Source organism: Pollicipes pollicipes, unplaced genomic scaffold (assembly GCF_011947565.3).
Source record: "Pollicipes pollicipes isolate AB1234 unplaced genomic scaffold, Ppol_2.1 Scaffold_6052;HRSCAF=7182_pilon_pilon_pilon, whole genome shotgun sequence".
NCBI classification, from domain to species: domain Eukaryota; kingdom Metazoa; phylum Arthropoda; class Thecostraca; order Pollicipedomorpha; family Pollicipedidae; genus Pollicipes; species Pollicipes pollicipes.
In genome coordinates, this window is record NW_023596805.1 from 4,648,766 (window position 1) to 4,667,728 (window position 18,963).

Here is an 18,963-nt window from a genome sequence, read left to right on the forward strand (position 1 = left end):
TTCGATTTGATTTGATTTTAGTCTTTGTTTCATGTTTTACATGAGATAGTAAAGTGTCGCCTCTTAGTGTACCTTGGGATAGTGAAGTGTCGCCTCTTAGTGCAGCTTGGGATAGTTAAGTGTCAGCTCTCATTGTAGCTTGGGATAGTTAAGTGTCGCCTATCAGTGTAGCATGGGATAGCTATGTCGCCTATCAGTGTAGCTTGTGATAGCTAAGTGTCGCCTCTCAGTGTAGCTTAGGGTTGCTGAGGATGACCTCTCATTATAGTCTGGGTAGTTAAGTGTAGGTTGGAATAGTTAAAAGTCGCCTTCTAGGGTAACTTTCGCCGCCGCTTAAAGTATAGGTTATTTGGTTGAGGCTTCTTGCTATCTGTGAGCATTAACATACCTGTTTACAGTCATTGAAAGCAAGTGCGAACCATCCCATTGTGGTGAAATGTCAGCAGAAGTGTCCAACACATATGTACGTCGATATCTCCAGTCTTCGGATAAACCCCGGAATCTCCGTTGGCGTCCTAGCGGTGGCATTCGTGCCGTTCGCCAGCTGACGCCGCATTCTCTTCTTCTTCCAGCACTGATTCCCCACGTGGGGAGCGCCACGGTGAAGTCGCGCACGGATATGGCAACACTGACGTCACGCAACATTCTGGCAGCACTCGACGGCAGCGCGATGCCGGCTCAGCTTTGTTAGCGCGCCAGCACTCCGTGGATATCGCCACTCCGGAGTCCATAACTAAATCCCATGAGTCGCGGTCATAGGGCTCATTGCTGCTCCTCAGTGCATGCCACTGATCCCAATGCTCCTCCTTAGTGTTGTAGTAACCCCAGTCCACAGCGGTTCCCAGTAACCTCAGTTGTTCCTAATGGTCTTCAGTGGTAACCAATGGCTCTGTTCGGTCCGGTTAGCTGGATCCATTGGTCCTCAGTGGTCCTAAGTGGTCCTCGGTGGTCCCAAGTGTTCTTCGGTGGTCCCAAGTGTCCTCACTTGGTCTCAGCGGTCCCAAGTGGTCATCGGTGGTCCCAAGTGTTCTTCAGTGGTCCCAAGTGTCCTCACTTGGTCTCAGTGGTCCCAAGTGATCCTCGGTTGTCTCAAGTGGTCCCCACCGATCGGCAGCGGTCGTCAGTGGCCCTTGAATGGTCGGCAGGTCAGACGGCGCCTTCAGAAGTAAACCCTCAGGATGTGCAGCTGGTACAGTGGTGGATTGAGCGGCCAAATGAATACCTCACAGGGTGTGTTGTTACGCTGAATCTTGCTGATCCAACGACATCTGTCGAACATTCACTTGCGATTGAGGATGGCTAGCGGCACGTGGACTAATCCCACCGCAATGTTCGCTTGTATCTGGTGGTCTTGCAAATAAATGAATTGCGCTCGGCCTTGCTCCCAGTTTTAAGTGACTTATGACGTGATTTTACGTTATTTATTTCACGTTGTTGCGTGATTTTACTCGCAGTCTTACGTCACGCATGCGTCATGATTTGGGGTGTTGTCATTCAATAGCACTGTTTTTTTTTCTGCGCAGCACATCCGCTCGGCTAGAGATGGGCGTTGGGGGATGATTAAACGAAAATCATGTTGATGGTTACGAGACGGTACACATCACTGTGAGATGTTTTGTCTTCGTAACAGAAAGCAAGGGCAACTGTCGACTTCGTCGAGATGTCTTATGAGGTATGTACAGTTACGAATAAGTGGACAAGAAGCTGCACGCGTGTGCATTTAGATGATACGCTATCACAAAAGCGAGGCAACCGTATGATGTTCTACATGGAGCGAAATCACAATGAGGCATTGCCTGTCGTAAGCATCCTACCAACGCAACACGCATAGTCGCGTTGGACAGGGTTGTCGTCATTGCGTGTGTAAGATGCGCTAAAACTATTTTGCATATGAAGCGCGTACATAGTTCTTTGTAAAGCATGTATGCTCCTGACAAAAAAAACACTAGGGATGCTCAGTAATCTTCAGTCTGGTGAAGCCGAACCTGCGATTAACTACCACATCCAGAGCATGCGCCGGAGTTTTTTCCTTGTCTTTCGTCTCGGGTCCATGCCATCGACCAGTGCCGCGTGTTTCTGCTTTCTGGTTGACTGACGGCTGCCGCTCAAACAGCGGCGTGTGTCTGCCGTGGTTACTGTGGTGGTTTCTTTGGTTACCCATGACTGACGGCGCTTTGTGTAGTGTCAGAAGTCGGGACACCCGAAAGACCTTATCTCGCACCTGGCGTATATTCCGCCAAAGGCAGTAGGCTCAGCAGTACTCACATTTAACACTTCACACCGCAATTCTGCGCACTGATGTGAACCAGCACATGGAAAGGCACCAGGCCCTCACAAAACGCACAACTCCGGGACCCTCGTCCCTCACCTAGCTATAAGCATTTCTTAGTCTACTCAGCTTCGAGACCTAGTCTGCCAGTGTCCAGCACGTCAGCCTCTTCTGGCCTAAGGGAAGCTTAAGCTAGCTTACTGTTAACTAAACTAAAATGCCTCGCACCTTGCATGAAGCCCTCCAACTCGCACAGCGTCTGCACTTGCCAACCTGCGACCGCTTCACACTCTGCTGCCCCCCACGCCTGTGCCTACCGGCGGTATCTGCTGATATACGCTGAGAATTTTCTGGCCGCACTGGCCACGGCACAGATGCCTACTCCAGCTGTGTTCACAAAACGCCGCAAAGCCTAGGAGTGAAATGCTGGGGAGCAGAGCTCCCAAGCGCAGGCGCAAGAACGAAACTAACAGGCGCAGGGGCGGAGTTCACAGGCGTGGCGGACGAGTTGCCAGGCGCAGACGCACTTCGGTCTCTGCCCTGCACAAGCGGGCGCGCGGGGCGCACCTCTCTAAGATCACATGCTGGGACGGGCGCTGACTAGGACGAAGCTCCATCGAATGCTCAATCTTTGGCTCGGAGATCAGGGAAAGTCGGGACAGCGCCCGAGGCATGACGTGACACGTGACGACCAGAGGCGCACTCAGAGGGTAGACGGGGAAGACACTTGCGCAATAGAGGAGTGGAGGAGAACCGTGCATGCTTGTGGAACATGTAGGAAATGTAGCTTGGGTGTCAGCCGTTTACAATTGCAGTGTTAAGCAACAAATAGAATTACCCCACCCATTGATGGGATCTGGGTGCGCCACTAGCCACGGCATGCATCACGTCATGTCATGACGTCGCTCCATCGAAGGAGCAGTATCACATCGCAGATTCCACTACACCTAATCATGATCGGACGCATACGTGCATGCCGTTCTGTACCCGATCAATAACAATGACCTTGTCTAAATGGAACGCGGCGAAATGTGGGCAGTAGTGTGCCAATGGCGCGACACCATTGGGGGGGGGGGGGGGGGTCGAACATTCTGACGACAAGCTCACCACAATAAATACCGCGTCAACCTATTGGCTAGGAACATCACGTGGTCATTCTCACACGGCTCTCGCTGCTCTCCAAGCATCCTTTCAAGCTTCCGTTGACACTTACTTCGCTCTCTCGCCTCGGGTATTTACTCCGGAGACGGGAGTTCAGATTTGAACAGCAGGTGCATGCTACGAGGGTCTCGCGCTTTTTCTGTGTTCGTAGCCACTCGGGTGCGGTGCGGTCAACGATGAACTTTTTCCTGACAATGATACTGGCTGAGAGACAATGAATCGAGCCCTGTAGCGAGGACGTCGAAGTGAATGAATGCTGATTAGATGCACGTGTTGTGACGTCAGGTGACGATTACATGACGCAGCACGATTCTCGTGGAGGAGGGGTGTCCTTGCGGGTCGAGTTGACAAGCCTCTTCGGTCGGGCCTCGAAGGATCGTGAGATGTTTCCTGCATCGGCCACTTGCGACGTCTAAACAAGATGGCGGGCGTTGCGTCGTTGCGACAGGCAGCGGAAGATGACGTCACGTCTACCGCATGTTGCTGTTGATCCAGTCGATATACTGAGAGACACGGGTGTAGACGCCGGGTTTGTTGGCTTCCGCGCAGGAATCGCCCCACGAAACCACGCCCACTAGCTGGAACCGACCTGCAACAACCAATCAGACGTCAGGTAACTGCGGAGACCAATCGATCTGAACGTATCACTTTCTTTCGCTCTCGCTAACACACAGGTGCAAGCAGAGGAAGTACATGTTGCGGAGCAAAATGGTCGAGCAGATTACGCATCAGACACCATTGAACAGTGGCATTTAAACATGCAGACGCCATAGCCGCCCAATACATTTAGACATCCGGACAGCTGTAAATTCGGGTGAAATCGATCCCAGAGCACGCAACGTCGGCTCAAAAGCTCTCTTGACTTGACCATCTCTTTGCTTTAACCAGATTGATGGCACGATTACCAACTGCTTCTCAAATTTCACGCACACCATGGCCTTACCGCAGCAGCAGAGTCTCGTTTTCGGGGGGGGGGGGGACTCACCATTTATCTTGCAGGCCAGCGGTCCTCCACTGTCCCCCTTGCACGCATCCACACCGCCACGCAGGTACCCGGCGCACATCATGCCTGAGAACGCAGGACATGGGGTTAGACATGACACAGGGGCTTAGGGAAAGGGGCTCGGGGGGGCTTCACAGGGGCTTCTGCTGCGCCAACCACAGCGTTCGTCAGCGCTGTATGCAACCCTAGTTTCGCCTTGCCCCTGCTGATATGCAACCCCAGTTTCGTCTCGTCCCTGCTGAGTACACTCTCATAGCACCACTTAGCCACGCGCTCCGTCCAGTCCTGGTGGCGGAAAAGCGCTATCGGCACAGCAGAGGACGGGAGTGTCGTTTGGGGAACTGGTTACGAATCCTGGCTGCGGCTGCGGCCGCAGGGCGCTAAAATGAGCGCCCCAGGTCCAGATCCAGTGCCCCAGATCCAGATCCAACGCTCTATATCCGTGTATTGCTATGCACTCCGTGTACGGCTATATTTCTTTATATTTCGGCTATATTTCTCAATATTTCTTTTCAGTTGACGCCCGGCGTTAAATATTCGGAGTCATTACTAAATGGTCAGGAAGTTGTGGATGGGTGGAGGGGGGAGGGGGCTATTTCTCTCGTGCCCTTGACACTACTGCCCACAACACCACGCAACGGTGCACCCAGCGCCCCTGCCACCCGACACGAGGTGGAACCCCGGCTCACCTTCCGAGTAAAAGTGTTTCTTGTTGCCGTACACCGAGGCTGAGGAGCAGTCCTTCTCGGCGATGATGCTCACCATGGCCGCCCGCAGCGAGGTGGACAGACTGGCGTCATCGTTGGCTGTAACGGCGCAGAGTCGGGGTCAGTGGAATCGAGAGTCAGGATCAGAGTCGGGATCAGGGTCGGTCGGCTGGGCTTGAGGGAGCTGATGAGGTCAGTGGGGCAGTTACTGGGCTATCGTTGCGCAAGACATCTGACCCAGTCGGTGGTGTTTGATCTTGTTCTTGGCTAGACAAGATTGGGGAGCTCTCAGTGAGTGAATAGCTTTAACCAGCATCGGATCGCGGTGCGCTTTTGTTGTTGCCCTCCATAACCAGTAACACCGTCATCTTCCATCACCTCGGTCTCAGCATTGTACCGGGATCAGCCAACGACTTCCTCAAATATGGCGCTTGGAGAAACCTACAGCGCATGCACAGACGAACAGCGCATGCGCAGCCCGATTTAAACTGACGGTACCGCAGCAAAAAGTGGGTCTTTACCCACCGGCTCCCATCTATCTGATGAACACTCAACCACTGTGCTGTGAACCCCATGTATTTTTTCCACCCGTGCTTAGGGCTGCACCCCGCCGTGAGATACACCCACTACAAGTGATACACCCACTCCTCCCACTGAGGCACATCCACTGCACCCACTGCATCCCCGCTTCCAGCAAGGTGTGCCGGCGTGAACAACCCAAGCCGTTCCATTTGCCGACAAGTGAGCCACGAACTCTGGCAACTTAGGCTGAATTTGAATAGAATTAATACGTTTATTTTAATTTCTAATTGAAATCACAGGGATATTTTACTGTGAATTCAGTGGACAAATTTATTTGAATTTGAATGATGATGGCTTGTTTGAATTGTCAGTTGAATTGACATATTTAGCTATCGAGTTGATTGAAGATGCTGAATTGCAGTTGAACTACCTATGGAACTTACGGTTCATGAGGCCCCAGCCAGTGACGACACATTCCGTTCCGGGACGGGGCACGGTGATCTCCGGCAGGCAGACGGGCCGGGTCTTTTCGTTGTAGGTGGTCTGTTTGCGTAGTTTCGGATCCAGCTTCAGAAGCGCAATGTCGTGCTTCTTCGTCTCTGAAGAGATCGCAGGGAGGTCACAGGAGGTAAGACGGAGGCCACGTGGAAGTCACGCAGAGTCGGTGTCGGCCTTGCAAGGATTCGCGAGAGTTAAACAAGCTTAAACGAAAATTTAAGACTGAACGTTTGTCGTCGTCGTCATGTCGTCGAACAAACGGGAACTTAGGATTTTTCATAATTCCATAACCCATGCACAAACATATATGGTCATTATGAAAAACTGGCGCTCCCAGCTTTTAATGTTTTACCATCATGACCAGCACAAATATTGCAGTATGCCGGAGTTTATAAACCAAATATGACAAGCGTAGGCTCATTACAGAGTCATGATACCGGCCTTTTGCTGAAGTTCATGTTGACATGAATGGAGGGGGTACGGAGAGGTTACGCCTTCCTGAGTCAGGTTATTGAAGAAAAATATATGATGTACGATACGGTATATGTTTTTGGAATATGATATATGTAACAAGATGATATGTGCCGGCCGTTTCGATGAGCATAAGCGTGGAGAAAAGTAAACGAACGCGGATGATTCGTTACCTCTGTTGTACCCAGGATGTACGATGATCTTGTCGACAAAGAACGTGGTCTCCATGGGATCCAGGTCGTCCAGGTCATGGTCGCCGAGGATGACCATGTACTCGTCAATGCTGCAACGCCGGAAACAGTGTTAGTGGAGTGAAGCAATGCTTGAGTGAATGCTGTTAGCGCGTGCGCATCACTATCTGCGCGCCCTCTGGAAAAGTGGTAGAAACGTGTTTTAGCTGGAGATGGGCTCACCACACGAAGACGCGCCGTAAGAAGCATGGTTAGAACGAGATGCTGGTTCGTAAGACATGCAGCTAGACGGAAAGAAAAGCTAAACTTCGCGATGGTGGACATGTTCGCCATGAGCTGTGATGACAAGATGTTTTGAAAATCGGAATGCACTCAAGTGCGGCGTTCTTTCTGGCTACAGAAAACAGAATGAACGGCGTGTTCCAATGTTTGCAGGATGCCCCTGCATTTGAAAAACATGTCCCTGCTCGCACAGTCCGCTTACTTGTGAGAGACGACGCAGTGGGCTGCGGTGAGAATGTACTGTGGTGAGATGACTGCGCCGCCGCAGTGATGAGTTCGGTAGCCATTCTGCAGAACTTTGATTTCCGCCTGCCGAAACGAACACGTCAGCAACACTGACCAGACGCTAGCTTCGCATGAAACACCGGGAAGGGGGGGGGGGGGGGCATGGACAGTTAAGGAAACGCAGCAAAGAACGCGCAGACAGCACCACAACCTGCCCAAAAGGTGAAGCCGCCACAAATGGCCATCACCCCGGCGAAGCCGCGAGCAAATGAAGCATACACCTTCAGAACACCGTCGGTGGCGTCATTGATTATCGGTCACCGAACGGGAAGATCCGGCAACTTGTTAAGGGGCAGCACCGCTTACCCGAGGCGTCGCCTATTTAAGAGATGAAAATATGCAAGAGTATCTGCAATTTTTGACGCGTCTGTGACCTTTAAATGCCCCGGCATTGGCCTCACCTGCCATGGGAAGGCACCGTACGGCACTTCGCTTCCGCCTACAATACGCGTCGTCGCCACCAGCTTCTTGGGCGGCATGTAGAAGACCGGCTGACCGCCACAGGCCAGCGAGCGCGTGGAGGGCACGCCGCTGTGAGAGCCGCCAGTTCGAGCAGGGAACTTCATATGACCCGCCTGGCGACGCCTCCTGCAACGCAGAGGGCAGAGGTCAGTACGGAAGGCGCGGCGGTCAGATGAAGGGCACGCAGAGGTCATCAGGGGAGACGCGACGTGGAGGTGTGCTTGAAAAGCATTGTCCACAGTTTTCGTGTCTATTATAGTTAGAGAACGATGTGAAGGCAAAGTAACCAGCCAACGTCGCGTGGTTGCTGACATTGTCAGCCATTGGTACAAAGAGAATTACACCGGCTGATTTCAAAGGTGGAACAATGTGAAAAGGTCATCTTGGTCCAAATACGATTGCGAAATCTAGTTCACCCAGGGAACACGCTACCCTCAGCTGATTAGGGGCAAGAACTGACATTAGAAAAAGCAATTCTTTCGCGCTTGACATTACGCTTGAGTGGACACCGCATCAGCCGGGCCGGTGAACCCTGCAGTCATTGAGCTTCCCGAAAGGTGTACCACCCCTGCAAGTAGCCGATGGCGACCAGCTGATCCATACCAGGCAGCCGATGCTGTCGACCGGCTAATTAAAAAGGACATCCATCGCGACGCGCGTCCATCGTGCTCGCGACCCGAGGAAAAGCAAGATACGAATCGCAAGTACGTCGTGTGACGGGTGCTAGACGGGTCTTATAACGCAAGCGCGCCGTCTGCGCACGGCGGGGTATCGAACGCAAAGCGAGAGTGTCAAAAGCGGTGATGGGCCGGTGTGGGGATGGGTCGCTTTCAGTCGTATGCTTCCGTGTTTTGACCGTGGGCGTCAATGGATGGAGATAGAGAGAGAGAGAGGGAGAGAGAGAGAGAGAGAGAGAGAGAGAGAGAGAGAGAGAGAGAGAGAGAGAGAGAGAGAGAGAGAGAGAGAGAGAGAGAGAGAGAGAGAGAGAGAGAGAGAGAGAGAGAGAGAGAGAGAGAAAGAGAGAGAGAGAGAGAGAGAGAGAGAGAGAGAGAGAGAGAGAGAGAGAGAGAGAGAGAGAGAGAGAGAGAGAGAGAGAGAGAGAGAGAGAGAGAGAGAGAGAGAGAGAGAGAGAGAGAGAGAGAGAGAGAGCGTCAAGCAGCCAGGCGTTCGACTTGGTTCAAATGATGTGAAAAGAAAACTCACAGCAAATCTGTCATAACTGAAGCAGGCTATAAGTGCGTTCAGAATCAATTATTTGAAAATAATTGTTTGACTTCTGGGTGCATTGCCTGCTTGAGCAAAACTCCTCCACTTCTTTAACAGAAGCAGCTAACATGAAGGGGATGATTTGTGCTCTGAGTTTAACGCCGACATTCGTCCCAATTATTCTGTTGGTTCTGCTGGTGGCTCTCGCGGTGGACTGACCTGAGAGGTCAGAGGGCACTGACCTGAGGGGAGACTTCGCTGCCTCATTCGACACCGCTGCGCTCGGACTCGGAAGGTCAAACAGGTAGCGCGCTCCCCGCGTGCTGGCCGAGTCTGAAAACAAGGTCCAAAGCCGTCAAGACAAGGCGAGGCAGAATTTGAGGACCGGAGGGGGGGGGGAACATTAATTAGGCACTCGAATAAGCGAATGGGTGCTCGGACCCTGATGTCAAGGCTACGAAGCCCCTCCTTTCGAAGTAGGCACGGGAATTGCAGCAGGAGACAGGCATTGACAACAGCCCAGCGGGGTAACCGAAAGACCAGCAACACCCAAAAAGAAAGGCAGCAGTTTGAATGGAGAAAAACCATCCTATACCAGTGTGAGGTTACTACGACTGAACATTGCATGGTGCCCCCACGGGCTGTTCGCTCATTGCTGTGTAGAATCGAGATAAATGATCGAGACAACATGCGACGATAAATTAAGAAGTCAACAAGGATGGAAGAAAGGATGGTAAGCTTAGCTTAACGCCTCAAGTTTCGAAAAAGCGAAGTCGAAGCGTTGAGAACAAGCCGCAAATTGTGATTTATCTGAGCATGGCCGTCATTGGCAGCATGTGAAGACCACGCGAGGCCTGATATAACAACATCTAGCAGGGCGTGTGTCAGCAGAATGCGCTCGAGAAATAACCCTTCGCGTAGTAATGCGAACAATTAATAGCAGCTGTCATTCTCGCACCCAGCTATGCGACGTACTACGCACGTCCGCTATTCCGTCACCAAACAGGAATTATACCGGATCGGAACTGGACTTTCGACACCGCCCTGTACCTGGTAAAGTGCTGAGGCCTTAACTGACCGGGCGAGAGTGCGATTTTCATCAGCGAAGCCGCGCCCCCCGCGCCGCAAAGCGTGATTGGCTGGCACGGAGGCCCGCCAGCCTGCTGGATTAACGGATGACTCCGGTCGCACTTTTTGGGTCAGGGAGAGGGTCGGGCCGAAGTATTTGGGTGAGCGCTGCGACGTAGTAGGGGGCATATCAGGCAGGCACTAAACCGGCTGCGGTGAGATCCAGCGACTAAGAAACGCTGGGGTTCGAGCGACTGGGTCCGTTTTTCACACAGCTCCAAGTCGCAAACCTGCGACACTGGTTTTTGACCAATGGCGGCCTTCTTCGGGCATTGCGAAACACATTTCATTCACAGATTGGCTGTCGGACTGGGTTTACGCGCACGTGCGACCGCACGCCGTACATGATGTGAACATAGCGCACGTGGCCGGGTGTTGACTGTTTCTGGTCACGGTTCTCAGGTGAAGGCTCGACAAGTTAAGCTACAATCTCAAGATGCAAACCGCCCTTTTTGCGCACCAACTGCCTTGGCACATGTCATAAATTTCGTTGAAAGGTCAATGAAAAAGCGATGTCCCCTGTCCCGCCAAGGAATTTTCCGGTTAACCCGCGATCAGGGCTGCTATGTCGGAGGCTGTACCGTAAGCATCCGTGGCGTCTGCAGAAACGAGGCTGGGTGGGAGTGGTTTGCCTGCCACTGTATCGGACAGTCTCTGACAGCGACATGTAGACGTGAGCTAAGCGGAGCTGACATTCATGCCACTGCAGGCAACGGGTACCGTAATCATGGCCTAAGAACAGAGAAAGAGCAGTCTTAGACGGCTCAGGCCGCCACGCCAGCGCTCCGCTGTCCCTTCGAACTGGCCTACTGATGTGGTTGCAAGGCCGCTAACCAACCGCCCGCCACCGCAAGTCACGTGTGCTGTCGCTAGGCAAGCCGGCATTAGCGGTCTCCCTCATGCAAGGTCACGTGACTGCGGCTGTGGCCAATGAGGCGCCAGCCAACGCCACGCGAACCTGCAACTTTGCAATTTCAGCCGGGTGCGCAGTAGACGCCCATACTACTGTCTGTTGTTGCAGAGCGCGTTGAATGTGCGCTGACCGCTAGCCGTGTTCGAGAGGGGCGGTCGGCGGCCCAAATCACGCTGCTGACAAATGCGTCATCGATGTCGTTTTCAGTGTGACATTGCGCGGAACAAGTGCACCTAGTCGGCAAATTAGCATCGCTGCGCTTCTCAAGTTGAGTTTGGCATGGTAGCATATTTCATTCCGCCTAGAGACACAAGTCCCGAAAAAATTCGATTCAGCGCACCTTTGAAATAAGCAGGCTGAAAGAGTTCCCATCCCGCTGACCCAATCGCACGTAACACACTACGCAGCAGCGTAACCAGCGGGGCCTCCTTCCTTTTCGCTTTGGCGACGCAACCGGCCCTGGCCCTCGCTATTGTAACCTAGCGACCGGCGAAACTCTGAGGGATGAACGCCGGCTGTCCCTGGCGTGCCTGCACCCCGTCTGACCGCAGCTCATGTCGACTGCTGTTGATCACGAGCCCTGTCTAGTTGTGTGAACTGCCGCGTAAAAATATGCAACAACGCCGCCGGGCATTTGGCGCGGCGCCTGTCAACGAGCGCCCCAGTTGGGGGAAGGTGGGATGGGGAGGGGTTGTGAGCGCAGGGGCTTTGCGGATTACGCTGGTGCCGGCACGGCTCGGTTCATCCGTTCGTGCCCGGCGACCCGGTCTAACCCAGTTTTTGCACGCGCGAAATCGCGAAATACGTGCGCAAATTCAGCCTCGCTCAGTAGACAAACATAACCCCGCCGCGCGGCCTTGCAACCTGTCACGCCGGTGCACGCTGCACGTTCACGGCGAGCGGCGGTTGGGCATCTGCTGCGACATTTCGCGCATGCGCACAAGCGGGTAGCCCATCGCCGCCAGGGCCGACAGCGGGGACGGGGAGATTGGGCGGCGAAGAAGCACTGCGGTTGACCGGCACTCAGTCTTCTAAGACTTCCAGGGGCGGTAGACAAATGCAAGCCATCCAAGACGCCGCCTAATATATATATATATATATATATATATATATATATATATATAAGCGACGCATAAACACCGGGAGTCGCCAGTGTTGACGAGTGTCTCCAGTCATATCGCCACACCCGTGCCATTTACTCACTGGCAGCGACCAGACCACGAACACGACTACGACGGAGGTTATGCAAGTACCGACATACTCATTCTTTTATCAGGCAGCGAATCTGTGTGGAGTGACCCAGACGTCTCATAAAAGTCCTTATTCGGGTGTGCGCAGATGAGCCTGTTATAAGCGACAGTCACCTGGGAGCGTCCAAAAATCAGTGAGTGTGTCGGGAATGGATGCCTTACACATCAGTTTGCCCCTCGGAGTAGTCAAGCCAACCCGACGCACAGGCGTATTTTGCTTAATCTTGGGTTTTTTAAATAACGGTGCTTGCATGCTCTAGCGACGTGGTGGTAGAGCTCTCGTCTCTCTGATTCCCGGTGGGATACGCTTTCAACTGACTTGGAATACAGCAGCGTGTCGGGAAGTGCCCATCATCCAGCACTGCACTCGCTCGGTTTCCCAAACAGGCAGATGTTGGCAAAGCTTATACCGCAGTCACGGTCAGCGCGGTGTTCGTGGTGGCGAACGGCCATGTCCTGTTGATACATCATGCGGATGGATGTACGTCAACTGTGCCATGGTGTCAAGGCGAGGATTATAAAAGCGTCCCTATTTAGGCCAAGGTTTAACGTGCACGACCACAGGCGGGCCAATTCGGCACTGTAGGGGACCTCAGAGGGGGTGTCTGGCGAGCACAGCCTTCTCACCTGCAGGCGACGTCCGTTCGTACGTGGTCCACTTGTCATTAAGGTTGGCTTCCTCGCCCTCTTTGGTGTGGATTTGGCACCTCTTGTAGGTGCTGTGATGGCTGAAACCCTCGCAGTCTGGGGTGTTGTTGCAGAGTTTGGCGCACTGGAATCGAGGGGTAGTGTTCAAAAACGAGAACAATATCGGCGATAAGTTTACAAAAGTTTCTTACGTTAAAAGCCATCTAAGAGAGGTTTCTGTGCTTTTCACCTTAGTTGGAAAGCGTAGTTCGTACTAACGCTCCGATGCATCATACTACAAATATTTATTCACAAATACTATGACATTCACACGTCTAGTTTTGCTGTCAATAGAGTGAAGCGTTTGTTTCGATGCCTCACGTTTTAGACCTATCATGACCAATGTGTTTTCATATGGTCGTTTCCTAGCAACTCACCCCAGCCAAACTCATCGAGATCCAGTAGAGACGCGATGCTTTCAACTTCTTCTCAGTTTTTGAGTATGCTGGCAGTGTCTTATCTGAAAGAAGAAACAATTGTTAATTTGTTTTTAATGCCCCCGAACGTACCATCCACGAAACCCCAAACACCAGCTTTTTTCTCAAAGCTAAATGGGTTAAACACTCAAGACGCCATGTCCACCATCGCACAACGAGGTAGGATGATATGTTACATGTGCCGGTGATCAGATCCGAATCGGGAAGGCGGCGTTTTGTTTACTCCGCCGTGACCGCCTAGAACACACTACCGCAGAATATTCGCGAGCTGATCCTTCCACAATTCAAACGCGAGTTGCGTGGCTATATCCTGCAGCGGCGGATCAATAACAAATATCGACGCCTACTTCAAATGACTTAAGCGAATGTCAGAGAGTGCGTTCTGCGTATGTGTGCCTGCGTGTGTACGTGTTTGCGCGAGCCTCCCTGACCTACAGTGTTTTATTTCCTTGACACGGGCTCTGTAATAGCCACATTCTGAGTGGAGTGAACTTATGGCGTGTACTAAATAAATAAATAAGTGTGAGTGAGTCGTCTTGGCTTTTCGCCAGCGCCACGGTCCAGCGGCGACGCCCCGAACAACGCATTGCGGTGCAGCACGCTGCGTTCAGTCTAGGCGGATGGCCGGTCCAGCCATCTATCGGGGAAGCGTGTAACAAACTACCGATCAATCGCTGCTGGCATCGTTATGTCACCTGTATACCGTTAGTGACGTACTCATTCCAGACCCAACGCGATGTTACTGACGGCGGATAATGGTTTAAGAGAGACGATAAAGTTTATGGACGATGTGATGATCGTGGGTGATTTCATGGGCACAGGCCCATGGCACTGAAACCGTTAGATTCTGTCAACGGCAGAAATTTTAAAAAGCAGGGTACTTATTCACATATTTGCACATGGAAAGCTAGATAGTATATTAAGAGACTGTGGATACTTTGAGCTTCACGTTGTCTGGTATATAGCGCAAATACATGCAATCTTTTTGAACCTGAAATCCCAGAATCTCCGAACTTATACATGCAGAGATCATTCCGAATTTTATCTGATTTTGGCGTTATATATGAATGCTAGCGTTATACAGGCCATTTCTACTAAATGCAATCTACTTTACAGCGTAAAATCTACCGCACATTGTCTCAACTATGTAGCATTGTTATCTTGCTACCTAATCGAACGCTAGCAAATTATGTTTTACATTTGTAATGATGTAGCGCATTTATATATCCATTTTTTAGTTAGCGACTAATGGCGCTCAAATCATGTTGGCGTGAGTATCAAGCAGGATTGAAATAACGTGCTCAAACTCTTTTCTGGTTATTTACAAAAAGGTATTCAACTGAGCACTGATAATTTTGCTAGTGGGTTATTTTTTGCACACCTTCCTCATGTCAGGCAACACGACTTTTCAAACTACAGCTACGCGCGTTTGATGATGATTACCACAAAGTTGTTACCCGTCAAAGTTTCTGGTCTCTATGGCTAGCGACAGCGCAAATGACAAAAAGCAACGACTAGGGCTTGTTGACTAGCCAACATGAGAGACTTTTACAAAAAGACATGCCAGTCATAATCCCGTTCTTTCTAATTTGCCTGCTTGTTTTCGGACGTTTTTTGGCCTGGGCTTTTGCTTTCTTGAATTTCATGGCGTGAATCTCCTTATGCGGCAAAATAACCAGGCACTTTCGGCGCACCCTGCCGTGATAACGCCGAGCACGCTCGATCGCTTACCACCTTCTGCTCATCCCAGCCGGAGCCTGCACGTCGTCACACACCATCGCAGAAGTCTTTCGGTGAGACGCATCTGAAATCAGACAGGCGTAATATCGTGTAGAGTGAGCGGCGTGGTGCGCACGGCACACCTGCTGGGAAGAAGCGAGTGAAATCGCGTCATTCAGCACCGCCATGTGAGCTGGTTGCATTATAAACATTAGCACTGTCAAGATTGATAGATTATCAAGCAAGTGGACTACACTATCACAACCGTATGCACTTCCGGCGCCGCTATGGGAAAACCAAATAAGCCACGGAGAAAAAGGAAGTAAAAGAACAGACGCAAACGATTTGTGGCAGTTCAAAATAAAGTACCACCATTCGTGAATGTGGAAAGTAGAGTAAAAGGAGATAAAGATGACAAGAGCGAGAGAGAGAAGAGGAGAGAGAGAGAGAGAGAGAGAGAGAGAGAGAGAGAGAGAGAGAGAGAGAGAGAGAGAGAGAGAGAAGAGAGAGAGAGAGAGGAGAGAGAGAGAGAGAGAGAGAGAGAGAGAGAGAGAGAGAGAGAGAGAGAGAGAGAGAGAGAGAGAGAGAGAGAGGAGAGATAGAGAGAGAGAGAGAGAGAGAGAGAGAGCCAAGCCGTCTCACCTGTCGTCTTGGTCTCTCCGCACAGGTAGGACAGCACGTCCTCACACTTGCTACCTCCTCATCGTTTCCGTACGTCACAAAGCGGGGGCAGCTTAGACGCCTCTGCTGTGACTAAGGGCTGAAACACAAGACCGATTGTTATGATTCTACAAAGGCCGTTAGTTACTGAGCCCCAGCAGGCGGTGTTATTGATTGCGCTTTTTTAAAGACTCGTGGCAAGTCTGGCAGAGTGTTACGAAAGTCCAAACAGTTGCCTAGGCACCTTAGGTTATGCCTGTTGTAATTGTGAGGACAGAGCGCCATGACTTAATGAGTGTGATTACTGTGTCATCATTGCCAGCCGGCAGTTTTCTCCTGGAAAATATGTTTGTCCGGGAAGGGCAAGAGACTGTCAACAAGCGTGGGACTGTAAGGTTCAGCGTACTTCACACTGCAATGTGCGAAAAGATCCACTGACTACCGGCAACTCTGAGGATGACAGGTTTCATACCACAGATGCCAAGTAAATATAAAAGGCATCAAGCTATATGGGCCTGTGCTCCGCATATATTTTTTTCAAAGCGATAACTTTTAAGATATCGCTTTGTAAGTCGACTAAATGAGCTATGGTCAGTGATTTAAAATGTCAACTGGCAAGATAACATTCGTCTTCTTCCTAGCTCTGCCCATTAAGGGCGTCGAGAAAATGAACTGCTTCCCTGTTCCTCCACACCCACTGCTCGGCGTGGATTATTACCACCGGTTGGAGAGAGGCGTTGCTAGCGAGACGCTTACGCAACAGAAGGTGGAAAGGCTTCCGCTCACGTCTGGCCATCTGTTGATGACGTTACCGTCCAAACGTGCGCTTTAGGACTTGGTATTGTACTGGGCAATGAGAGGGGATGGCCAAGTGATGAGCTCGACATGGCTCGGTTCGAAACACCGCGGGATGAGCGCGAGGCGAGGGGTGGAAGCTGTCGTCCGTGACACGTCTGAGAAATAGCCAACATGTGAGGTCTCAACGCCTCGGTTCGCCTGACGTACAATGGCGTCGTCTGTAGATCCAGACCCAACAGATGCACGCCTGTAGAAAGCGAGCACATTACGAGACAGTCTAACTAAGCCTTATTTTTGAAGGGCCTTTTGGCACCTTGTAAGCTTCCCTCAGCTTTGAGCGATTTCAACTGCACGTTGTTTCTCTTGCAGTTGCGGTGGGGTCAATCAGGTGTCTCGCGCGTCATAGTCAGTGGTGTAGACCGAAATTGTCCTCCTCGGGGTGGGGGGGAGGGAATGCCAATTTTCTCCAAGTCCTACAAATTTGGACCAAGTCTCTGCGAAATCGTCCAGCACCTGGTTTAATAAGCCTCTTGACTAAGGGGGAGAAAAGGAGCACATGCCCTTGGCCCCTTTCTTGCTCGACCATGACTTAACATTTTGTGCATTGCTAAGGACCGAGACAGCCTTGCAACCACGAGAAAGTTGCAGCTGAAATGGCAAAGGGATTTAAGTAGAGTCTGAGTCTGGATCTTGCGGTTCAAAATGCCACCTCAAATTCCATCTGCTTACGTCATTCTAAAGCTGAACTTTGTACATAGGCGGACACTTCAGTTTCTAGAAATGGTCTTGCACGCGAATATTAATGCACATTTTTTGTCGTCCCAGTCTTTGTATGCTACTTAGGAGATATATTCCCAGCACCACTATACGATGTCGCAAAAGCAGCAGTAGGAAGCTGTCATCCAATGCACAACCTCATCATTTGTTTTGTGGCCTGTTCCGCCAAGCATACAAGTAGCATACACTCGCATACCTCCTCTCACGTTGAATTGACTTGGCTCTTCATTCAAGAGCAGTATTTACATCTACTAGGACACGTACTTCTTCCGCCATGTATAACTTCCGTATAGGAACTTGTCAAGCGAACTGAAATTCAGCTGGTGCACAATATCTACAGTGTGTTTAATCTTGCGTCGCTTTGGGTGCTGGCCGTCTGGATGTTTCCGATAATTATGTTAGCCAGTGTCGTATTTTTACAGGCACGGGGATCCACGGAGTCCTCCAGCTCGCTTTTGCATAGCCCAGCACGCATCCCTTGCGTAGCACACCACTATCCCGGTTCACTTTTTTTACAAATCAGCCCATTTTCAGCGAAGCAAGGGGCAACCGCAAGGAGCCTTGTCACGCACGCGTAAATGGCACACGGTGAGCTTGGCAGGTTAAGATAGCCGACAATATTATCACCAGGCCCGATCAGCTAGACCGGTGACGTTGTGAAAGCATGCCGCAGACGGTACAGGAGGATTAACAGGGGATGTACCACAGCTTTTTTCGTCGCACCTCAAAAGACAAGCTCGTCGAAAAATATAAGCCTTGCGCTACCGCAACTGCATGCGTGGTATGGCTAGGACGCAATGTAGCTATTCGCGCTTTTGCACTGGGTAAAATGGCGACGACGCGTTATGTGAGCAACAACAGTGGGTTTCTTTCACGAATCACCGTCTTTTGCATTTAAGCCACGATACCGTGCAACGCTGTTGTTATTTAAGGCTTAAGGGCGCAGTCGACAGACTGCAAGTCATTTTGTGTCTAATAACGCCAACGTCTTGTCGCAGTCCATACAGCACCACCACGCAAGCGATGCACACGAAAAACCCACAGTCGAGCGAAAAGCGGCGACACAAAACATCTGGCTTCGCTGTGCACGCACCGACAGCCAACTCTGTCCCCCGTCAGGCCGAAAACGACATTCAGAGCAACCGCAAATAACAAAAAACAACTCCGAAAACCACGCGCTGCGTACGCGCGGCTCAACTCACCGACACACAAGACAACTCCCAGGACCGTGACGCTCTCTCGCGACGTGACACTCATGATGCACTCCGTAACTCTCCCACTCTCGGCTTCGCAAGCGGAGAGACAGCACGTCACCGCCCGTCACGTGCAAAACGCCGCAGCTGACAGCGCCGAACAGGCCAGCGACGCACCCACGAGGCACACTGGCTGCCGGCCGGGCTGGTATGTTTATACGTCAGACGCGGTGCGCTGACCCAGACCGCTCTAGGTCATTACCACGCCGCCAGTGAAAGTCCGAAGGGACTCGGTTATCGAGCAGGGCTGCCGGAGCGCCAGGGCGAGGAAGACACGGCGGGGG

General features: G+C 51.5%; 2 protein-coding genes across 2 annotated transcripts in view; one reads left to right on the forward strand and one right to left on the reverse strand.

Moving 5' to 3' along the window:
- LOC119104871 (glyoxylate reductase/hydroxypyruvate reductase) overlaps nucleotides 1-1,382 on the forward strand; it is a gene marked incomplete in the record, with an annotated part of 11,039 nt that extends 9,657 nt beyond the window's left edge. The window contains 1 exon segment of the mRNA XM_037228604.1: nucleotides 573-1,382. Within this exon segment, the coding sequence (XP_037084499.1) occupies nucleotides 573-691 (119 nt within the window).
- Nucleotides 1,383-3,377: 1,995 nt separating this feature from the next.
- On the reverse strand, nucleotides 3,378-13,427 carry LOC119104718 (serine protease 33). Its single transcript, XM_037228434.1, has 10 exons — nucleotides 13,413-13,427; nucleotides 12,976-13,120; nucleotides 9,300-9,390; nucleotides 7,791-7,977; nucleotides 7,307-7,413; nucleotides 6,805-6,914; nucleotides 6,106-6,261; nucleotides 5,123-5,239; nucleotides 4,416-4,499; nucleotides 3,378-4,019 (listed from the first exon to the last, which is right to left on the reverse strand). The coding sequence occupies exons 1-10, from the start codon at nucleotides 13,425-13,427 to the stop codon at nucleotides 3,901-3,903; spliced, it is 1,131 nt and encodes a 376-aa protein (XP_037084329.1). The 3' UTR covers nucleotides 3,378-3,900.
- Between the last annotated feature and the right edge of the window lie 5,536 nt (nucleotides 13,428-18,963).